Source organism: Trichosurus vulpecula, chromosome 1, assembly GCF_011100635.1.
Source record: "Trichosurus vulpecula isolate mTriVul1 chromosome 1, mTriVul1.pri, whole genome shotgun sequence".
In the NCBI taxonomy this organism is placed as follows: Eukaryota; Metazoa; Chordata; class Mammalia; order Diprotodontia; family Phalangeridae; genus Trichosurus; species Trichosurus vulpecula.
Genome location: NC_050573.1, coordinates 514,908,077 through 514,929,549, shown reverse-complemented (window position 1 = coordinate 514,929,549; position 21,473 = coordinate 514,908,077). Strand labels below are relative to the sequence as shown.

The 21,473-nt window shown below is 37.7% G+C and overlaps 1 protein-coding gene across 1 annotated transcript in view; it reads left to right on the top strand.

Moving 5' to 3' along the window:
• Positions 1-12,207: 12,207 nt before the first annotated feature.
• Positions 12,208-21,473, top strand: part of LOC118833609 (retinal dehydrogenase 1-like) — a 41,866-nt gene continuing 32,600 nt past the window's right edge. Inside the window, exons 1-2 of the mRNA XM_036740986.1 lie at positions 12,208-12,364; positions 19,803-19,907. Coding sequence (XP_036596881.1) covers positions 12,293-12,364; positions 19,803-19,907 — 177 coding nt within the window. The 5' untranslated portion in view covers positions 12,208-12,292. The remainder of the gene's footprint in view (positions 12,365-19,802; positions 19,908-21,473) is intronic.

The window sequence follows — 21,473 nt, the reverse complement described above, 5'->3', positions numbered from 1 at the left end:
AGTGACAGAGTAGGTTACAGTGAGTAAAATAGGATAGAAAATAAAGCATGTTGGAGTGAGTGTTTTAGCCCAGAGAGTGTCTATGTTGACCTGAAACTTTGGTTGAAGTAGGCAAACCAGCTAGGTGATATGTAAATTCATACTGTTTATTCCCTTAAAGCTAGCGGATACATACATGTATGGGGCCCAGAAAAAGTCTGACTATCTGAACAAAAGAATGAGAAGGCTTAAATACACTTTTAGTCCCAACTCAGCATGCCTGTGTTACTTCAATTTTATGATCTCCAAGTATGTTTAACCATGATGCAAGAAAAGCATTTTCCTTAATGGAGTAGGTTGTAAATACAATAAGATAAGAGAGTTGACAAAGCGTCAATTGAAATTACAACCTAGAATCCCTGTGTTTAATCTACCATTAACATGCCATAACATAGTATATGCCCATAAAATATTAAGGTAAGAAAAAGTCACATTATTCTGTATAGTTTCTCAGGGTAAAGGTCTCATCCTTAATGGCCACAGAGTTAAGATGAAAGAATGTCCTTAAGTCAGCCCGATCTGGCCTTGTTGATATAGGAAGAGGCATTCTCTGAGTTTACTCAGAGAACAAAGAAGCTTAGGTCCAGGCTTTTCTTCTAGTTGATCATTAGTTCAGGCTCTGGCCCTTAACTGAAGTTACAAAAATGATATTAAATGATTATCACTATGTACCAGTGTGAGAGGCATGAGATATAAAGTATGGGTCACTACCCCATGTACTCGTCATACTAATGGCATCAGTAAATATTAAGTATTCACAACATAGCTTATAAATTGTACAAGACTCTCTTATGATGCTGTCCTCTAGAAATATAATAAAAATATAAGATCTTTTGGCTTCTGGAGAGTTACAGAGACTGTGAAACAAGTGGATAGGGTGTGGGCCCCACTGATAGAGGGAGTATCCATATTGATAACATAACAATATCATCAAATTATTGAAGCAAACATTGACGTTAGAGTTAATATTTTAAAAATTAAATGCTTTCACCGCTCGTCTAAAGCTATAAAATTTTGCATTTATTATCTATCTCAGAGAGAGGTAGTTTGTCTTTGTAGATAGAAAACTGCACTCAAAGTCTAGAAGACTTTGGTTCAAGGCCTGCCTCTGACACTTACTGGCCATAGCTCTGAGCAAATCAGTCAACCACTTAATGTCCTGGACAATTTAGAATTGTAAATTGCAGAGCAGATTTGCTTTAATGGAGCGAACCTTTTCACTGGGCATTCCTTATCCCAATGAAATCACAGATCTGAAACTAAAATCAAATGAGATAATATTTTAAAAACCCTTAGCCACAATGCTTAGCACATAGTGAGCCCTTAGTAAATATCCCCTTAATAATAAAGAAATAGCCCTACAATAAATATTCTCTTTTCTTTCCACTCTTCCCTTCCAAAAAATAAAATCAAATGGACTTCATAATAGTAGGCACTAAACAAATGCTGATTGAATTAAATTGAAATGGTAGCGTAAAACACTCTTGTCTTTGATGAGTGGACTGGTATGTGGTGGCTTCTCCTCAGATCCCTTTTGACTCATTCAGGATGTCTGGAAATGAGCAAGATATGCAAATGAGTCCTATTAGCATTTTATCTAGCATATCTACCTTTGTTGATACTAATGTTATTTAAGATGAAGATTTGTACTATGCTATTGTGCTCGGCAATAAATTCAGTCTCTCTTTGAACATGTGCCCTTCCTTTCTCTTTCTTAGCAACTGGATCTTTCATTGAATCTTACATTCCACAGACTAATACGAAAAGGAGTGAACAAGTACTTCAAGTTGTATACTTACACTTATTTATATGTGAATTGTTTCTGGACAAAACATGGGAATCAAAATTAAAGCATATTCATTAAAAGAATTACATGAGAAGATGGCGGCTAGAAAGCGGGGACTAGCATGAGCTCCCCTCTACGTCCCTCCAAAAACCTATAAAAAATGGCTCTGAACAAATTCTAGAACTGCAGAACCCACAAAATAGCAGAAGGAAGCAGGGCTCCAGAACAGGACAGCCAGGATGGTCGCTGGGTAAGGTCTATCACGCTTGGAGCTGGGAGCAGAGGGGAGTGGAGCCCAGCATGGGCCACGCGGACCAACCAGAGCAGAAGCCAGGTGGAACAGGTCCTAGCGCCCTGAACCAGTGAGCTGTGGCAGTTATTAGACTTCTCAACCCACAAACACCAAAGACAACAGAGAAGAACTGCAGAACCCACGAAATAGCAGAGGGAAGGACTCCAGCCCAGGACGTCCTGGATGGTCGCTGGGTGAGATCTATCGCACAAGGAACTGTGAGTGGAGTGGAACGTGAGTGGTGGAAGGACCAATCAGACCAGGAACCAGGTGGAACAGGCCCTAGCTCTCTGAATAAGTGAGCTGAGCCGGCTGGAACAGGCCCTACCGCCCTGAATCAGTGAGCTGTGGCAGTTACCAGACTTCTTAACCCACAAACACCAAAGACAACAGAGAAGGTTAGTAGGAAAAGCTGCAGGGAGTGAAAGGAGTTTGCCAGTCAGCCACTGCCCTGGGGGGAGCAGAGGCAGTCCAGCTACAGAACTACAGCTGCAGTTGCTTCCAGTCCCAGGCCCACCTGGTGGGAGGAATTAAGTGGCAGATCAGAGCAGGAGTGCAGAGCCTGCTGAAGATATGAGTCAGGTCCAGGTTGGCAGTTCTTGGGGAAGGAGGAGTGCTGGTGTGGCAGAGACGGCTGTATAGAAATAGCTCTGAAAACAACAGCACATTCCCCTCAAGCTTGGAACAAAGTACTCTTTACCCTACAAGCAGTCATACCCCCCTGAAAAACTCAAGGGTCAAATAAGGTGGCTAGGAACATGGCCAGGCAGCAAAAATGGACTCAGATTCAGACTCAGACTTTGGAATCTTTCTTTGGTGACAAAGAAGACCAAAACATACAGCCAGAAGAAGTCAACAAAGTCAAAGAGCCTACATCAAAAGCCTCCAAGAAAAACATGAACTGGTCTCAGGCCATGGAAGAGCTCAAAAAGCAGTTGGAAAAGCAAGTTAGAGAAGGAGAGGAAAAATTGGGAAGAGAAATGAGAGTGATGTGAGAAAACCATGAAAAACAAGTCAAGGACTTGCTAAATGAGACCCAAAAAACACTGAAAAAAAATACTGAAGAAAACAACACCTTAAAAAATAGACTAACTCACATGGCAAAAGACCTCCAAAAAGTCAATGAGGAGAAGAATGCCTTGAAAGGCAGAATTAGCCAAATGGAAAAGGAGGTCCAAAAGACCACTGAAAAAAATACTACCTTAAAAATTAGATTGGAGGAAGTGGAAGATACTGACTTTATGAGAAATCAAGATATTATAAAACAGAACCAAAGGAATGAAAAAATGGAAGACAATGTCAAATATCTCACTGGAAAAACCACTGACCTGGAAAATAGATCCAGGAGAGATAATTTAAAGATTATTGGACTACCTGAAAGCCATGATCAAAAAAAGAGCCTAGATATCATCTTTCAAGAAATTATCAAGGAGAACTGCCCTAATATTCTAGAAGCAGAGGGCAAAATAGAAATTGAAAGAATCCACAGATCACCTCCTCAAACAGATTCCAAAAAGAAAACTCCTAGGAATATTGTCACCAAATTCCAGAGCTCCCAGATCAAGGAGAAAATACTGCAAGCAGCCAGAAAGAAACAATTTGAGTATTGTGGAAACACAATCAGAATAACACAAAATCTAGCAGCTTCTACATTAAGGGATCAAAAGGTTGGAATATGATATTCCAGAGGTCAATGGAGTTAGAATTAAAACCAAGAATCACCTACCCAGCAAAACTGAGTATCATGCTCCAAGACAAAATATGGATTTTCAATAAAATAGAGGACTTTCAAGCTTTCTCAGTGAAAAGACCAGAGCTGAATAGAAAATTTGACTTTCAAACACAAGAATCAAGAGAAGCATGAAAAGGTAGACAAGAAAGAAAAATCACAAGAGACTTACTAAAGTTGAACTGTTTTGTTTACATTCCTACATGGAAAGATGATGTGTATGATTCATGACACCTCAGTATTAGGGTAGCTGAAGGGAATATGCATATATATGTGTGTGTGTGTATGTATGTGTGTGTGTGTATATATATATATATATATATATATATATATATATACACACACACACAGACAGAGGGCACAGGGTGAGTTGAGTATGAAGGGATGATATCTAAAAAATAAAATCAAATTAAGGGATGAGAGAGGAATATATTGAGAGAGGGAGAAAGGGAGAGATAGAATGGGGTAAATTATCTCGCATAAAAGTGGCAAGAAAAAGCAGTTCTGTAGGAAGGGGAGAGGGAGCAGGTGAGGGGAAATGAGTGAATCTTGCTCTCATCGGATTTGACCCAAGGAGGGAATACCATACACACTCAATTGGGTATCTCACCCTACAGGAAAGAAGGAGGAAGAAGATAAAAAAGGGGGGATGATAGAAGGGAGGGCAGATAGGGGAGGAGGTAATCAAAAACAAACACTTTTGAAAAGGGACAGGGTCAAGGGAGAAAATTCAGTAAAGGGGGATAGGTTAGGAAGGAGCAAAATATAGTTAGTTTTTCACAACATGGGTATTGTAGAAGGGTTTTACATAATGATATGCATGTGGCCTATGTTGAATTGCTGGCCTTCTTAGGGAGGGTGGGTGGGGAGGGAAGAGGGGAGAGAATTTGGAACTCAAAGTTTTAAAAACAGATGTTCAAAAACAAAAACAAAAAAGTTTTTTGCATGCAACTAGGAAATAAGATACACAGGCAATAGGGCATAGAATTTTGTCTTGTCCTACAAGAAAGGAAGGGAAAAGGGGGTGGGAGGGGAGTGGGGTGACAGAAGGGAGGGATGACGGGAATGGGGCAACCAGAATATACACCATCTTGGAGTGAGTGGGAGGGTAGAAATGGGGAGAAAATTTTTAATTCAAACTCTTGTGAAAATCAATGCTGAAAACTAAATGTATTAAATGAATAAATTTTAAAAAAGAATCACATGACTTTTTTCTCTTTATAAACTCATCATTATAAGAAAATTGTTTTAACACTAATTGGGAAAAATAAAGTATTAAAGAATAATATTAATACTAGCCTTTGGAATATATTGTGGGGGTTTTTTGTCCTTATATTACTGAATTGCTTCAGACACCAATTTGAAAAATAAGAACTGCAACCTGGGAATTGTCTTCTATGTTACCAAGAATTTATGACCTTAGCTACCTACATAAAAAATGAATATGATCCCAAACCAATGTCATTGAGGTGTCATTTAATATACTCTCAAAATAAAGCAAAAAGAAGACCTAGGCAAGGTTTGGAGATTGCATGCTTCCATTCCATTTTAAATATTGTTCCTGCTCTATGTTATTATCCACTGAAAAGTTTGACTCTTCACTGTAACAATGCAACTTGGCTTATCACAAAGTCACAAAATAAATACCTAGACTCCATCAGAAACAGGGTTTTCCTGACATTCAGAATATATACATTTGTAAAAATTGCTTCTGAGTATGTCCCCATCCCCCCTTCTCTCACTACATTCTATTCCTTCTGTCCTACATTTCTACTCCCAGTCTTGGCTCTTCGTTTAGGTGTCGCTGCCAAGACATTGCCATGTAACATTCAGATTCGACCTTTGGATTAACTGGTTAGTTAAAAAATAACAGCATGGCACAGATAATATGATACATTTTAGTTTCTACATCTTACAATAAAGGGATGGAACTACATAAATCCTATGGTCCTCTCTAGTCCTAAAAAGCTATGATCCTAATCTAATCATGCACAAGAAATCTGAAAATGCTGGAAGTTAAATGACAAATGAGGCCTAGGAACTAAAAATTAGGACATGATAGACTAATCATATCAGATATATTCACATTTGTACAGTTGTACAGTCTGGCTGTACAATGACAAAGCACAATGAAAATCAAATAACAGATATAAAATGTACAAAGCGTTCCAACCTACAATGAGAATCTCTCAATAAAGTAAAAAGTAACTTTCAGTAGGTTCTCTCAAAAATATCAGAGAGAAAGAAATCTCAAATGAGATTTTAGCTCAAGCTGTAGCACTGTCAACTAAGTTCCCACAGGAGCCAAGTTTGAGGAGTTTAATTGACAAATTATTTGTTAAAGAATATTAGAAAAAAGCGAGATGACATCAAGGCCCTCACACTGGAAAAAGGACACTTAGTCAATTTAGACTTCAGATCTCAAATACTCACAGATAGTGTTAAAAAAAAAAACTATTTTAAACTGTATCTAGCAGTTTTAATGTCTCCAGGGGCAGAGAACCTGTGGCCTCAAGGCCACATGTGGCCTTCTAGGTCGTTAGGTGCTGCTTTTTGACTAAGTCCAAGTTTTACAGAACAAATCCTTTTATTAAGGGGATTTGTTCTGTGAAGTTCAGATTCAGTCAAAGGGCTGCACTTGAGGACCTAGTAAGGCTGGAGGATCCCCACCTCTGATCTAGGCTCTCATCAAAAAAAGGTACAGGAATACCATGAAAAGATTCTAAATATAAGCAGAACTGTAATGAGATAAATTTGCACTTTTGAGGGAAAAAAAAACAAACTAAAATATCAGGCTTTGATTTAAATGTGTTTAGAAGTTTTATTATTGATCTAAAAACAATGAACTTTTTATGTAGGTGTATTAGAAAGAAACTAGCAGGAAACTGTCCTAATAATGGTTAAGGTCTCCCTTAAGGATCCAACCAATCAATCAACCAACACATATTTATTACTCATCCGCTGGGTTCAGGCACTGTGTGAGGACATAGGTAAACAGAAGGAAGCAATGCAAATATATACCACACAGACACAGACACAGACACAGACACACACAGACAGACACACACACACACACACACACACCCATTAAATACAAGATAGCTTAGCAAAGAAGGCCCAAGCAATTGGAGAGGTCAGGAAGGGTTCCATGTAAAAGGTACTTGATTTCAGAGCCAGAGGTAAGGAGAGATTATATTCTAGGCAAATGGGACAGCCAGTGGAAAGTCAAGGAGACTGAAGATAGAGAATTGGGTATGAGGAACAGTGAGGTGGCTAGACTGTAGAGTATAGATTAGGGAACAATACCCAATGGGTTACTTATTCCTATTCCTTCTCTAATATGAACAGGGGGTCGTTTCTCCGGGCGACCTTGGCTCTGCTCCTCCGCGCCGCGTCCCGGCTTCGTCCCGGTCCCAGCCCGCGCCCCGACGCCGCCATGTCCGCGCTGGCTCCGCGCCCGCTGAGCGGCCGGACGCGCCCGGCCCGCAGCCTCGTGCGTGTCCCACGCGCGGCCGGCCCGGGAGGAGCTGAGCACACTGGAGGAGGCCGTTGGCCTGGCCTCCAGCTTCGTGTGCCTCCTCGTGCCCGGGGGCTGGGTCTTACCCCACCTGGAGAGCTACAAGAAGAAGGAGTGAAGGAGCGGCTCGCTGGACATTCCCCCGTGACCTCAGGACCTGCCTGCACCCCGGACCACGAGCTCCCCACGTTACGCCCCCAGCAGTCTTCTGATGAGTTAATCATAACCACTCGATTTTTCCCGGGCTTTGTGCTGTGTGCCCTGGCCTGGGCAGATGGGACTTCCTCCGCATGTTAAAATAAAGTCACTCAAAACCTCTCTTCAAAGCCAAAAAAAAAAAATATGAACAGGGAAAATAAGTTCCCAGGACAGTTATAAAATCTTCTGATCTTAGAAGTGAGCCATTAGAGAGGATAGAATCAGCCTAACTCTGATGATTTGGGGGGGGGGGGTGCTAAGGGTGTTTCTATACAAAGTATTTTTAATTGTGTTTTTGGCGGGGAGGTAGAGGTAGCTGGGAAAGAAGACTGAATTCAGTCTCAGGGAAAAGGCTGGAATTTTGTTCTCTTTTTTTTTTTACTGTTTTCCATATGACAGAATATGTAGTAAGGTGATTTTTAAGCTTTGTTTGATCTCAAAGCATGTTGTGTTTGTGGATATGTAGACATAACCTAAACTTTAGAAGTCAGTAAAGATCCTTTCATTTCACCTCAGCCAACAGGATAAACATATTGTGGAATATAATTGGTTGGTAATAAATACTTAAGTTTTTAATTCCTCTACAATATTTATATAGTATTTGCTTATTTAGAAGAATTTCTTCTTCTTCTTCCCTCACCATATGTGGTCCCTCTCTCCCCTTGGGGCATAATATCATTACACAAGGGTGCTCTGTGCATAGGAATATAATTTTGTTCACATGTTTTATCAGATATTTTGAGGTTTGGGTGCTACATTTTTTTCATGTTTTATTACATTTTTTTTTCAAAAAGCTGGGACAATTTACTTTTTGTTCCATGAAGTCTTCATTTATGATTTCTTGAAATATAGCTCTGAAAAAAACAGGCTTTTACAATGTTGCCAGCAATAACTAAGAGAGACCCCCTCTGTGGTTGTCACAGGGCAGCCTATTTCCTTTTCCTTTATACAGATGGACAACGGAGGCATCCTTGAACTTCTGGGGGATAATATCCTCTTGCCATACAACTGAGAAGATTTCAGTGAGCTTTTGTATGAGCAATGGACCCCCTGCCTTGTAAATCGCAGCTGAAATAGAATCAACACCAGGTGTTTTGCAGCAGGAGAGAAGCCTAATGGCATTCACAACTTCTTCTTCAGTTGGAAGTTTGGCTGGAAAGGGACTGACTTCAACCTGAGATATATGGCAAATGACTTCAGCACTGGTTGATGATGATCTGTTGAGAACACCATAAAAGCATTCAGCCCATCTCTCAAAGATCATGCCCTTATCACTAATCAATGTGGCTCATCAGTACTGAGTAATTGAGATGCACCATAGGTCTTTAACCCATAAATAGGTTCAGGGCATCATAAAAGTGCTTTAGATTATTACTGTCAGTGTAAAACTGAATTTCATCTGCATTCTTACTGAGCCAAGAAGGCTACATTTCTCTAAGCTTTACCTGCATTTTATTTTTGATTGACTTAAGTTCTGCCTTCTTAGAGACTTATGAACTATGGAGTTCTCATTTTTCATTTAATAATATGTGAATTTCCCTATCATTTTCCTGAAACCAATCCTGAGTTTTTATGTTTGGTGAGTTTGTGAGTCTTCTGGCCCAGATGAGTAAATGCGGGGATATATACCAAATTTAGGAAAGGTGCCCACTCCTTTTCTGCTTCACCATTGCCAACCATGTGTTGGCTCTGTTTTCCCTTCAAGTTAGCAATAAATTGTCCAGGAAGTAAAAGCACTCTAATCTGGTATCATTAATACTTCTGGTGGTCATCTTGCCTTGGGGCTACTGCTTTTGTTGAATGTGAATGTTTAGCGTGGAGAGGATAAGTCTGTGATCAGTCCAGCACTCTGTACCACATATGGTCTTTATCTCTATCACAACCTATCTTTTTTCCTTACAAAGATAGTCTATTAAATGCCAATGTTTACTTCAAGGGTGAAATCATGAATTTTTATTGCATTTAGGCAAATTGAAGACAGTGTTAGAGATGGGAAGGTCAGGAGATGCACAAGTCTTCAGTAGTAAGTGACCATTGTGGTTATTGTTTCACACTCCATTCTCCCCAAGAACTCCCTGCCATTTCTATAGTCTGTGTCTACTCTGGCATTAAAGTCCTTGAGAATTACAAGCTTATCCCCTTTCAGCACATTGATGATGAAGCTCTCCAGGTTTTCAAAAAATTTTTCTTTGACCTCATCAGATTGGGAGTATATGCACAGATGCACAGTTGGAGTGCCACAGCACTTCCTTCAGTTGGCGATCCCATTAACATGAGCTTGCCATTCACTCCTTTTTAGAGGCATACAACCTTGTTGGCAAGATTAGATTTGATTATGAAACCTACACCAACTTCATGGCACTCCTCATCTCAGTGCCCACTCCAGAAAAACTTGCATCCTGCTCTGACTTCAGTAAGTTGGCCTTCATTTGCCAGACTTGTTTCACTCAAGCCTGCTATTTGAATGCAATACCTGCTGAGTTCTCTTGAAACAAGAGCTGTTTGTCTTTCAGGTCTACTGGATTTTTTATTGTCCATAAGTATGTGCACATTCCATGTGACAATGGTGACTGGAATCATCTTCACAAAAGTTTTTGTACATTTTTTTACATATTTTGACTACAGAGTAGGATCCCTGAATGTTGTGGAATGTCAGGGTTAGGTTAAGTGAAGCAAAAAAATTTTAGGGCACTTTTCTAGCCCCTTCCTCATGCTAAGAGGTGAGCAGTAAAATCCTTTAAAAAGGTAGCTCAGATACCTGGGGGCTGCTGTATCCTTCTGCTACTTCAGTCCAGTGAAAAGATAACCCAGTGCCTGGGCTGTGTGCAGGGATGTGTCTACAACTCCCACTGTATCTGCACCTGCTGCTTTATCACTTGCTCATTGCCACTGGACTTCAAACTAGATAAAAATGATTTTAAAAAAAGTTATGGGTGATGTCTTTTGACTCACACAATAAATGGTATTTAAGTGAGGCAGAATTGTGCCTGGGTATTTGAGGTGTTAAACGAAGACTTACAGGTACATCTAAACCAAGTGTGTGAAGACTTAGTTGGTGGAATAGACAAAAGAGAACAAATTGCTCTAGTAGGCTCTAACAGTGACAGAAGCTAGCATTGTGGAGTGCTTAGAGCTCAGCTAGACATAAAAGACACCAAGGTTTTCACTGTATTCCAAGTCATTGCCACTGGTCTTTATTTGTCTTGTCACTGCATTCCAATGACTCAGGAAGAAAAAGTGAAGCCGACATGGCCCTAAATACCTCATGCCTGGATTACTACAATAGCTTTCTGGTTCATCTCCATGACACAAATTTCTCCCTATTAAATCTGACTTCTATTCAGATATCAGATTGACCCTCCTAAAGATCGAATCTGACTCTGCCATCTCCCGGTTCAATAACTTCCAGTGCCTCCTAGTCTTCTCCAGGATCAAAGAGAACATCCTCTGCTGTTAAAGCCCTTCATGACTCTGGCACTTAGCACAGTGCTTGGCACATAATAAGGACTTGATAGATGCTTCCTGATTGACAACCTTGCCAGTCTTCTTATACCTTAATCACCTACAAATAGCCTGAGATTCAGTAACACTATCCTGCATGCTATTGCTCACCCAGGACACAGCATCCTACAACTCCATGAATTGTAACCGGCTGCTCTTCATGTTTGGGATTCTCTCCGTCTTCATCCCTGCCTCTTGACTTCCTTGGCTTCCTTCAAGTACCAGCTAAAATCCTATATACTGCAAGAAACTTGTGCTGATTGCTTAATACTACTGACTTCCCACTATTGTTTATCTCAACTAAGCCTTTTGGGATACACAAGGTATCCCAAAAGGCTTAGTTGTTCAGTTTGAGCTATTAAAGCTAAAATTTTACCCTGTTCCCATTTATGGCCACAGTAACCTTACTCTTATCTTCCTCCAAAATGCTTATTCATGATGAGTTAGGTAGAAAAGAGTGATAAGCTGTCCAATTCTGTCCCTCACTCAAAGGAACTACCTCAGCAGAGGTGACGAGAGCCCCTTGGTGGCCAGAGAGCTACAGTAAGAATGAAGAAGCACTAGGGCTTAACACTTTGGATACTTCCTCACTATGTGATGTTAGGACTTACGTCAATCACTGAGCCTTAGTTTTCTCATTTTAAAGATAGGGATAGCAGTAGCATATATCTCAGAATTGTTGTAAGACTCATATGAAGTAACATGTAGCATGTTAGATTAAGCAGTCTTTTAATTGAAAAAAAGGCACCAATGTCTTCCCCCTCATATCTTCCAAAACTAGGAGTACCCAAAGACTACTGCCTTTTTTCCTTTGCTGATAGCTTTCAGAAAAATTAATTTAAACAGTAAAGGGGTTGAGGGAATGGGAGTTGAGGGGAGGGGATGATTTCAACCTCAATAATCAAAGCAGCTATTACTCTTGTCCAATATTTCGATTTTTTAAAATTATGAATTCATTTGCATATAATAAACTGTGTTCCAGACTAGCTACAGGTTTGATAAAATGGTTTCTTAAAGATTTATGTTATAGTCGAGTTCTTCTCTTACAAAAAAAAAAAGGTACTTTCATTTTCTTTTTGGTTCATCCAGTCACAGTCCAGTATGCAAATAATCCTCAGTGAGTTCAGATTAAAAGGGAAAAATAAAGCCAAGGAAGCATTCAGTCAGCACAAAATTGCTAAACCTAGTCTGCTACTTGACTTCACTTGTGTCTCTAGAACCAGCCCAGAAATGTCTTCAGCGAATCCAGCAGAGGGGAACATGCCTGCCCCACTCACCAACCTCAAAATTCAGTATGCTAAGGTGAGTAGATTCAAAATGCATGTCTGTTTCCTTACCTTAGGTAGGTGAAAAATACAGTTATAGAAAAAGGGGGAATGTTAAAGTAGTCTTATTTAAAATACATTATAAGAATTAACAGTAGCTATACATAATGGTGATTTGGTTAAAGAATCTTACTAAATACAAGATATTAAGTAGGAAAAATAACCTTATACAATTTAGTCTGGATTCTGATGCTCGACTGTATTCATACATCTTCTTATAGGAGGTGGTGCAAGTCATTTAAGGGATATAGTTGATGGTTGCATAGTTTTGTATGGATGGATGCGGGGAGCAGGGAATAGTTAAGGATCATTATTTCAATAAGCATATTTGAGATAAAAGCTGAAGGAAACCCAGCATGCTATATTGTGTATTATGAATAAATTAATTTATGTCACTAGATATGCTTACTGCTATTGAAACAGATGCCTAGCAGCAGACTGGTCAACATTAATAAGAACATAAAGCCAAAGCTGGTCTCCAGTCTCCCCACTTAGAGAATCATGGCTAAAGTGAAACTAAAGCACGGTTCCAACTTGTTAAGTCCAAAAATGTTTCTGTCATGTGTGCTCATTCCAAACTGTTATAAAAAAAAGCCTTAAAGTCAAATCACAGGACCTCTGAAGAAAGATTTCCACATACCTCCCCCCAACTCACTAAAGCAGTGCTGATTTATTATATAATTTGAAACTGACTTTGGTTGTAATGCACAGCAGAAGATAAGAATGCTTGTGTCTGAACTCTATAGATGGCCAGTTTTGCTTTCTGAACAAACCAATTTCAATAATAGAAAAATTGGAAGAGGAGAAATAACTTATTTGCAGCCTTGGAGATCTTAAGCATTTTCAAGTTTAGTATATTTCTCTTTTTAAAAAACTGAGTATTATGGGCTTTCTGGGGGGAAAGTGTCAAATTCTACAGATCATTCCTTTGACAAAATGCCTTATTTGGAGGTATAAATTTTCTTTTAATCTTATTGTAAAAAAATGTTTTATCAAGTTTGGGGAGTCAATGAATTTCATAAAGATGTATAATAACCAAAATAACTTCTATATTCCTACCATTTGCAACTCTAAGGTATTGTACACTATAAACAACTTTGTTCTCCCCAAAGTGGGTGCCAAAATTAACATTTTTAAAGTATAATATTCCACATAGTAGCTGGCTTAATTGAGGTTGATTGATATGGAGTTTTCTGCCACAAATTGATATACAAAATAAGGTAAATGATATAACCTCATTGGTCCTCAATTTCCTTTCTGTTTTCTATAGGCTAATTTGAAATAAATATTATTTGTTCCTAGAAACTCCAAAATTCTGGCAATGCCAGATCTATTTTTTCTGCTATCATGTTATGCTTAAGTAAAAGCATATCTTTCCAATCCAAACGCATAAGCATAAAACTCAGCCTCTTTAACTGGTGAGCATGGGGAGGTGGTGAAATTTGATTTGTGGTCATTAAGAAAAATTTTGGTGATTAAAACCATTTTTACAAAACTTTCCACTTTCCTAGTGTATGTCAAGGAAATTTTAACTTTAGGTATTTCCATCTAGCCAAAAAATACCAATACAAGAGACTTCCAGATCATGTGTCTGACTGACAAGATGGTAGACTAAATATTTATACCAATCCAGACAAACTTTCAAATCTTTTACATAGGAAAAAAAGACTTTTGTGCCAGATCTAGATTTATTAAAGAGAAATTTAACTAGGTAAAGGTGTTCTGGATTAGCACTGAAGAATAATAATCCTTAAAGCACTCACTCAAGCCCCTTCTCCCATCAAACTCCACACTATTGTCAAGGATGCAGAGGCCAACCTGTGGGCTTCTGCCTCAGATTCACAATTGGATTGTCTTTTGTTCCAGAGGCTGGTAGCATATACCATGCCCTGTCCACATGCCACCCTGCATTGATTATGCCTAGGTATATGCACAGTATTGAAAAAAGAGTAATTAATTTATACCCGATGGGGAATGGGTGAGTTAGAGACCCATGTCTACAGAAATTCTGTCCAGAACACTGTTTTTGCCTACCGTTGACCCTAGGCACAAGTCTTGACTCAGTCCAGCCAGAGAAGAAAAGGGAAGAACTGGTGTAGTAAGCCAGCAAGTTTACCTGAAAGAAAGAAAAATTAAACACAGCTGGGGGGGAGTGGAGAGAGAGACAGAGACAGAGAGAGAGAGAGTGAGAGAGAGAGAGAGAGATTGAGAGAGGCAGACGGAGAGGGAGAGGGAGAGAGAGAGAGAGAGAGAGAGAGAGAGAGAGAGAGAGGCAGACTACTTAGAGCAAGAACCTTAGTTAGCAAAACATAAATCCTTCTACAAAGGAGAAAAATGAAGCAAATTTATCATCCAGTTATACTCCCCTCTTCAAGGGGGAATAATCATAAGTTAAATAATGTGAGAGTATAAGGAAAAGAGGCTGAAATACCAAAGATTTCATGAAATAACACAAGAACACACCCCAGAAGTTCTTAATACTGAAATCAGATAGAAGATGGAGTTCAAATTTGCTATATTTCTTAAACTTTACCACTATATATAAATATATATATGCACACTGTGCATTTATACATATATGTGTGTGCATTATAATGTAAGAAATAACATAAGAAAATAGCCCAGAAATTCTGAATAGAGAAATTGCTTAAGATGGAGCTCAAACTCACAGGCTTTCATTTTTGAGGAACAGAAAGAAACTACAGAAGAAATAAATAAATTTCTAGACCAAAAGTCATAGCATAAAAATTAAGAATATATACAGAAAGGGGAAAAATTATGAAGAGAACAAAGTAAAGAAATTAATCACTTAAATAACAGGGGAGAAAGATGAAGAAGAAAAAAGTTGACAATTTAAAGAAATTAAGAAACAGAAATAAATAAATTATGTAAAACATTAAAACTAGGAAAAGGGTTGAAAAATAGCAGAAATAGTGAAGTGGGGGATGGGAGCCTGTGGAAATTAGGTGTTATCCAATAAGATTAAGAAAAACCAATCACTGCAACAAAATACTAGCCTAAAAAAGGAATGGGAACTATAAAATAATTTAAGCAACATTGTTGACACAAAGGGAGGAAAATATGGAGATAATTGAGGAAAAAAAACTAATATCACTTTTTAAATTATATTCTCTAAGCAGGATAGTATCTACATCCATAAGGGAAGGTATTTACTAAATTGAAGAATGATTTACAATATGTTAACACAGTAATAACTGGAAACTTTAATGTTCCTTTCTCCAAATCTGATAAATCTAAAAGAAAAATAAACTAAAAAGAAAACATAGAATTGAACAAGTTGTCAGAGAATTTAGAGCTGAATGATTAATGGTACCTTCTGAATGAAACCACTAAATTACATATTACACACACACACACACACACACACACACACATCAGGACCACATGACATTTTTACATAAGTAGAGCGTGTATTGAGTTGCATAAAATTTGGAAATAAATGTAAAAAAGCAGAAATGTTAGACATAGCCTTTAGAGACTACAACACCATAAACAGTATTAAGATAACTCAGTTAAAGTGGTACAAGAAAAATGTGAAAACCTAAATGGAAATTTAAGAATGAAATCCTAAATAATTATTGGACAAAGAACAAATTTTATTTTAAAAAAATCAGAACTAGATGAACAGCAATGATAATTACAAGTCGATCTGCCCAAATTTCTAAAATGTTCCTAAAGCAATCTTCAGAGTATTTATTGCATGTATTAACAAAGTAAAAAGAATTTTAATGGAAAATCACATTACAAAATTAGAAAGTCAATAAATTAAAAATAAATGCAGAAATCTTAAAAATTAGAAAAGAAATAGATGAACTCAAGAAGAGATAAATAAAATTAAATGTCCATTCTTCAAAAAGTCTAACAATTAAGAGATTAAATCCTTACCGAAAAAGTGTGACACATTTCCCCCAGTCAATAATTCCTAAGTCTATGCTCTTATTTATGCAAACACTTTTTTCAATTTCATAAGACCAGATTTGTTTATTTCACATTTTTTAATTGGCACCATCCCTTGTTTGGTTAATGATTAAACTTCTCTACATAGCCAGGAAAGATAGGTGATTTTCTTCACTTCTTTTATTGCATGACCTTTAACAGGGTTTGGCCATAACGGCCAAATCTGACTCCCAGCCTGCTGTTGCATGACCTGTGAGCTGAGTGGTTTTTACACTTTTAAATAAAGTTTTATTATATCTTAAATTGTAAAATCCACTTTTATGTCATTGGCTGTACAAAGACAGATGACAAACTAGATTCAGCCTGTGGGATACAGTTTTCCCAAGTCTTTAACGTGCAGGTAGCTTATTCATTTTGAATTTATCATGGAATCATAGTTTAAAATGTTTGTCTACCCTAATTTCAGTGAGACTGCTTTCCAGTTTTCCTAGCGGGTCTTATTAGATGGGGAGTTCTTTCCTAAGTAATTAAATGCTTAAAAAATAAATGAACAAAATATAAAAGAGGGATTATTGAACTGAATATAGATTTAAAAATTTCGTACCTGAAAAAAACAAACTCCTAATAGGCACAAAAGATGGAATCTTGAATGTTAAAGGAGAAATATATATACTCAAAACTAAAAAAAAGTCTAAAGAATTGATAAATAAAATTAATTACTGAAGGAGTAGGGGCAGAATGGAAAGGCTTATTGGTAAGGAGGGCTGTTTTTTTTTCTTTCTTTACTAAAAAGGCACAATTTGGTCTGGGAAGGGAGCTGATGAGGAGACAAAGGCTTTGGGAATTCTCATGTTCTTAACTCCTGGGCCAGTGACACCTTACCTTCCAATAAAGAATGATTTGTGACACCTTTCACAAGTTTCACATTCTGTTTTAACCCTGTTAAAGGGGAAGATGATTTTTTTTCACATAAATATCTATTCTAGCTTCTGAACATAGCCTACTCAGTAGGCATGTATCTAACTTGCTAAAAAAAAAATTTTTGATTTTGCTCTCTCTGTATGAGAAATTTTTTTATTCAAAACCAGAGTAAAGAGTGCCCTATGTGATTATATTGGGAATGACCTGGAACGCTTGAAATATCTACCTACTATGCTACCTACAATGCAAAAATCAGCTCAGATTCAGTCTCGCTCAGTAGATTGAGTCTGGCCTGCTTGTGAAAACAGGTGTCACAAAGGGTGGGATTTCTTGAGACAACCCATTATGGTGAATCCCTAATAAACTTTGTCTTTTTCCTTGGCTAAAACAAAAAAAAATAAAATGCAAAAATCACAGTCACTCCTGTGAATTATCTGGCATCTTCTTTCAGGTTGTAAAGGTCTCTACAAGGGCAACACATCAAACTCCTTTTTCATATGTGCCTTAGTGTTTACCATGAATGTATCACGTTACTTTCTTCCAGTTAAAGCTAACTGAGATAAGGCACTGAGAAAATAGGATCACTGAATACCAGAGTGGGAGAGGAACTTAAGTTACTACAAACCTGAACAGCAGTCCTTTCTATGACAAATCTTAGGGATGCTCATGCAGCCCTCACTAAGGAGTAAAATAGGATGCCTTATGTCCCAGCTTGGTCAGGATCACTTCTCTCTATAGATAATAGCATTACTCAGGGAAATATTCAGAACTACAACACAACCAGAAGAGCATATTAGGCACCGTTTATGATTCTGTAGGATCCTTTCCTTCTATTTTTTAAATTTATTTTTTATTATTTAATATTTTTAGTTTTCAACATTGATTTCCACAAGATTTGGAGTTACAAATCTTCTCCCCATTTTTGTCCTCCCCTCTCATCCCAAGAGGGCATATATTCTGATTGCCCCTTTCCCCAATCTGTCCTCCCTTTTGTCACCCCACTCCCCCGCCACCTTATCCCATTTCCCCTTATTTTCTTGTAGGGCAAGATAGATTTCTATACCCCATTGCCTGTATATCTTATTTCCCAGTTGCATGTAAAAACAACTTTTTTTTGAACATTTGTTTTTAGGACTTTGAGTTCCAAATTCTCTCCCTTTTTCCCTCCCCATCCAAACTCCTTGAGAAGGAAAGCAATTCAACATAGGCTACATGTGTATCATCATGCAAAACACTTCTGTAATAGTCATGTTATCAAAGACTAAGTTGTGAGGGCTATATGTGGTAGCCAGGGAGATATACTATGAGTAAGTAGGAAGGTGTTGAAACCAGAGAGTATTTGAGCCATAAATATATGAATTTTGTTACATTGAACCAACCTTCCTGGCCTCAGATATAACTAGATGACTGAAAGCAACATCAGGTGATGAAGGACTGGGGGAATTATATAGCCCAAAAAGCAAAGAAGTTATGCTAAATGTCTCAAATTCTAGTCACTTAAAAACATCATTCTATTCAAACAACGGTGGATGTTGGAACAATGGAATATTAGAATGTACTATGATTGATTCCCCTAATGGTACCAGGAAACAGTTAATTCTACCGAGAGCATATCTCTCTATAACCATGAAAGCTTTACATGATGACTTTGAATATATGGGTCAAGAGAGGACTTCAAATCTAGTATGAAACCAATTTTATTGGTGAGACCTCTCCCTCACTATCTTGCTCATAGAGAGGAGATGAAACTTGCAGCACCAGCATGAGGCCCAGGGAATCAGTAGAAGGACTGACTCTCAGTGGAGATCAAAAACATTTTGGAGGCACTTTGAGGTAGGATGCCTCCAGCAGCATAAATTAATAAGCAAGAGAGACTTTAAATACAGAGAAATTAAGAACCTAAAGTGAATCAAAAGACCCTAAACATTGTAAAATACATTCGAAAGCCAAGAATCAAGGAACAGGATGACATATTATCATATGTACTATATAGGTCTTTTTGATTATCTAACAGAGTACACATGGTTCCCCCTTGTCTAACATCTTTCAATTTATTTTTGAGTGAGCAGCTCCCCTACCCACCACCACTACCTGCTCACAACTATACACATATGTTTGCATATTTGTTTATGTGGGGCTATCTATCTTGTGTTCCTCTTCTCAGTATTCTAAAACCAAATCACTCATCCTATGATTAAGAACATGAAAGAAGTAAAATAATTTGCAATTATCCATGTGACTTCAACGCTAAACAACCTAATCTTGCAAAAACTGAATGAAGTCTTTATTTTAGGGAACTTCATTTCATCATTAGAAGTCTTGCCTACTAATGTCATTTTTAATGACAGTTACAAAGATTATGTCATGGTTTAATTTTTATGTGTCCAAAATATACTAAAGGGGGAAGCTAGAATTGCAGAATTATTGTATCTTTGACTTAAAAGGGTAGAAAAGTGGTACCACTGATACATGTAAATAAGATGTTTTGAGTGTTTCAGGCTTAATCACTGTGGGAAACTTTCCAGGGCTAAATCACTGTGTGTGTAACTTTGATTTCCTTTTGTATTTCCCAATAGATATTTATAAATAATGAATGGCATAATTCAGTGAGTGGCAAGAAATTCCCAGTCATTAACCCTGCTACTGAAGAAAAAATTTGTGATGTGGAAGAAGGAGATAAGGTGAGTTTTCTCACATGAGATTATTAGGAAACCTTACTTTCTTGCATTCTTTTTTAAAATATATATTATTTATTTACTTTTAACATTTTTAAATTACTTTTTCTCCCCCTATACAGCCCCACACCCACCATTTCAGAAGGCAAACAATATGATATCATTTATATACATGAAATCATGCAAAACACATTTCCATATTAGAGATATTGCAAGAAATGTGAGAAAATAACCCTTCATTTTGCATTCAAAGTTCATCAGTTCTCTTATGGTTGATAGCATTTTTCATCATAAGTACTTCAGAGTTGTCTTAAAACATACTATTAATCAAAGTTGCTATGACTTTCACAGTTAATCTGCATTACAATATTGCTGTTATCATGTACAATGATCTCCTGGTTCTGCTTACTTCACTTTGCATCAGTTTATATAGGTCTTCCCAGATTTTCCTGAAATCATCCTGCTCCTCATTTCTTATAGTGCAATTCTATTCAGTCAAATCATAAACCACAACTTGTTCAGCCATTCTCCATTTGAAAGCCATGCCCTGCATTTCCAATTGTTTTCTGCCCCCAGAAGACCAGCTATAAATATTTTTGTACATAGAGGCCCTTTCTCTTTTATCTCTTAGGGATACAGACCTAGTATTGCTGGGGCAAAGAGTATGCACAGTATTATACCCCTTTGGTCAGCTAGCTACCTCTGCTTTTTTACTTCAGCTAAAGAATAATAGATTCTACTCAAGTCCCTTTATTTTAACTCTATGCATTGTGTGTGTTTCAAATGTGTCTCTTGTAAACAACATATTGTTGGACTCTGGTTTCTAATCTAATCTACTATTGATTTCTGTCTTATGGATGCGTTTATCCCATTCACATTCACAGCTATGATTACTATGATTTCCCTCTTTTTTTCTTCCATTTTTTCTTCTCTTTTTTAACCCTGTCCCTCCTCAAAAGTTTGTTTTGCTTCTGACCACTGCTTTTTCCTTAATCAAGACCCTTCATTTCTAGACTCCAGGCACTTTCAGTGGATGCCCTCAATGCCTGGAATGCTCTCCCTCTTCATCTTAGCCTCCTGGCCTCCCTAGCTTCCATCAAGTCTCAGCTAAAATTTCAATTTCTACAAGTCTTTCCAAAGTCCCCTTAATTCTGGTACCTTCCTTGTTGATCCTTTCCAATTTAGCTTTCTTTATAGTTTGTTTGTACATAGTTGTTTACATGTTATCTTCTCCCATCTCCCCCCATTAGATAGAAAGCAGGGACTGTCATTTGGCATTCTTTGTATTTCCAGTACTTAGCATACTGTATGGAACATAGTAAGTGTTTAATAAATGTTCATTGATTGATAAGCAACTCAAGTGTCAACAAAACATACAAAAGTTTATTTACTGTGTTATTATACATTAGTATATATTAAAAATATTACTTGTATATCTGAATCTCTGTAATAATGAATCAAATCATGTCAGCCAAAACATCACTAGAAACAAAGAAAGCTGAACATCACGGGAAGGTAACATGGCATAGTTCACAGAGTGGCTTCAGAATCAAGAAAACCAGGGTTCACATC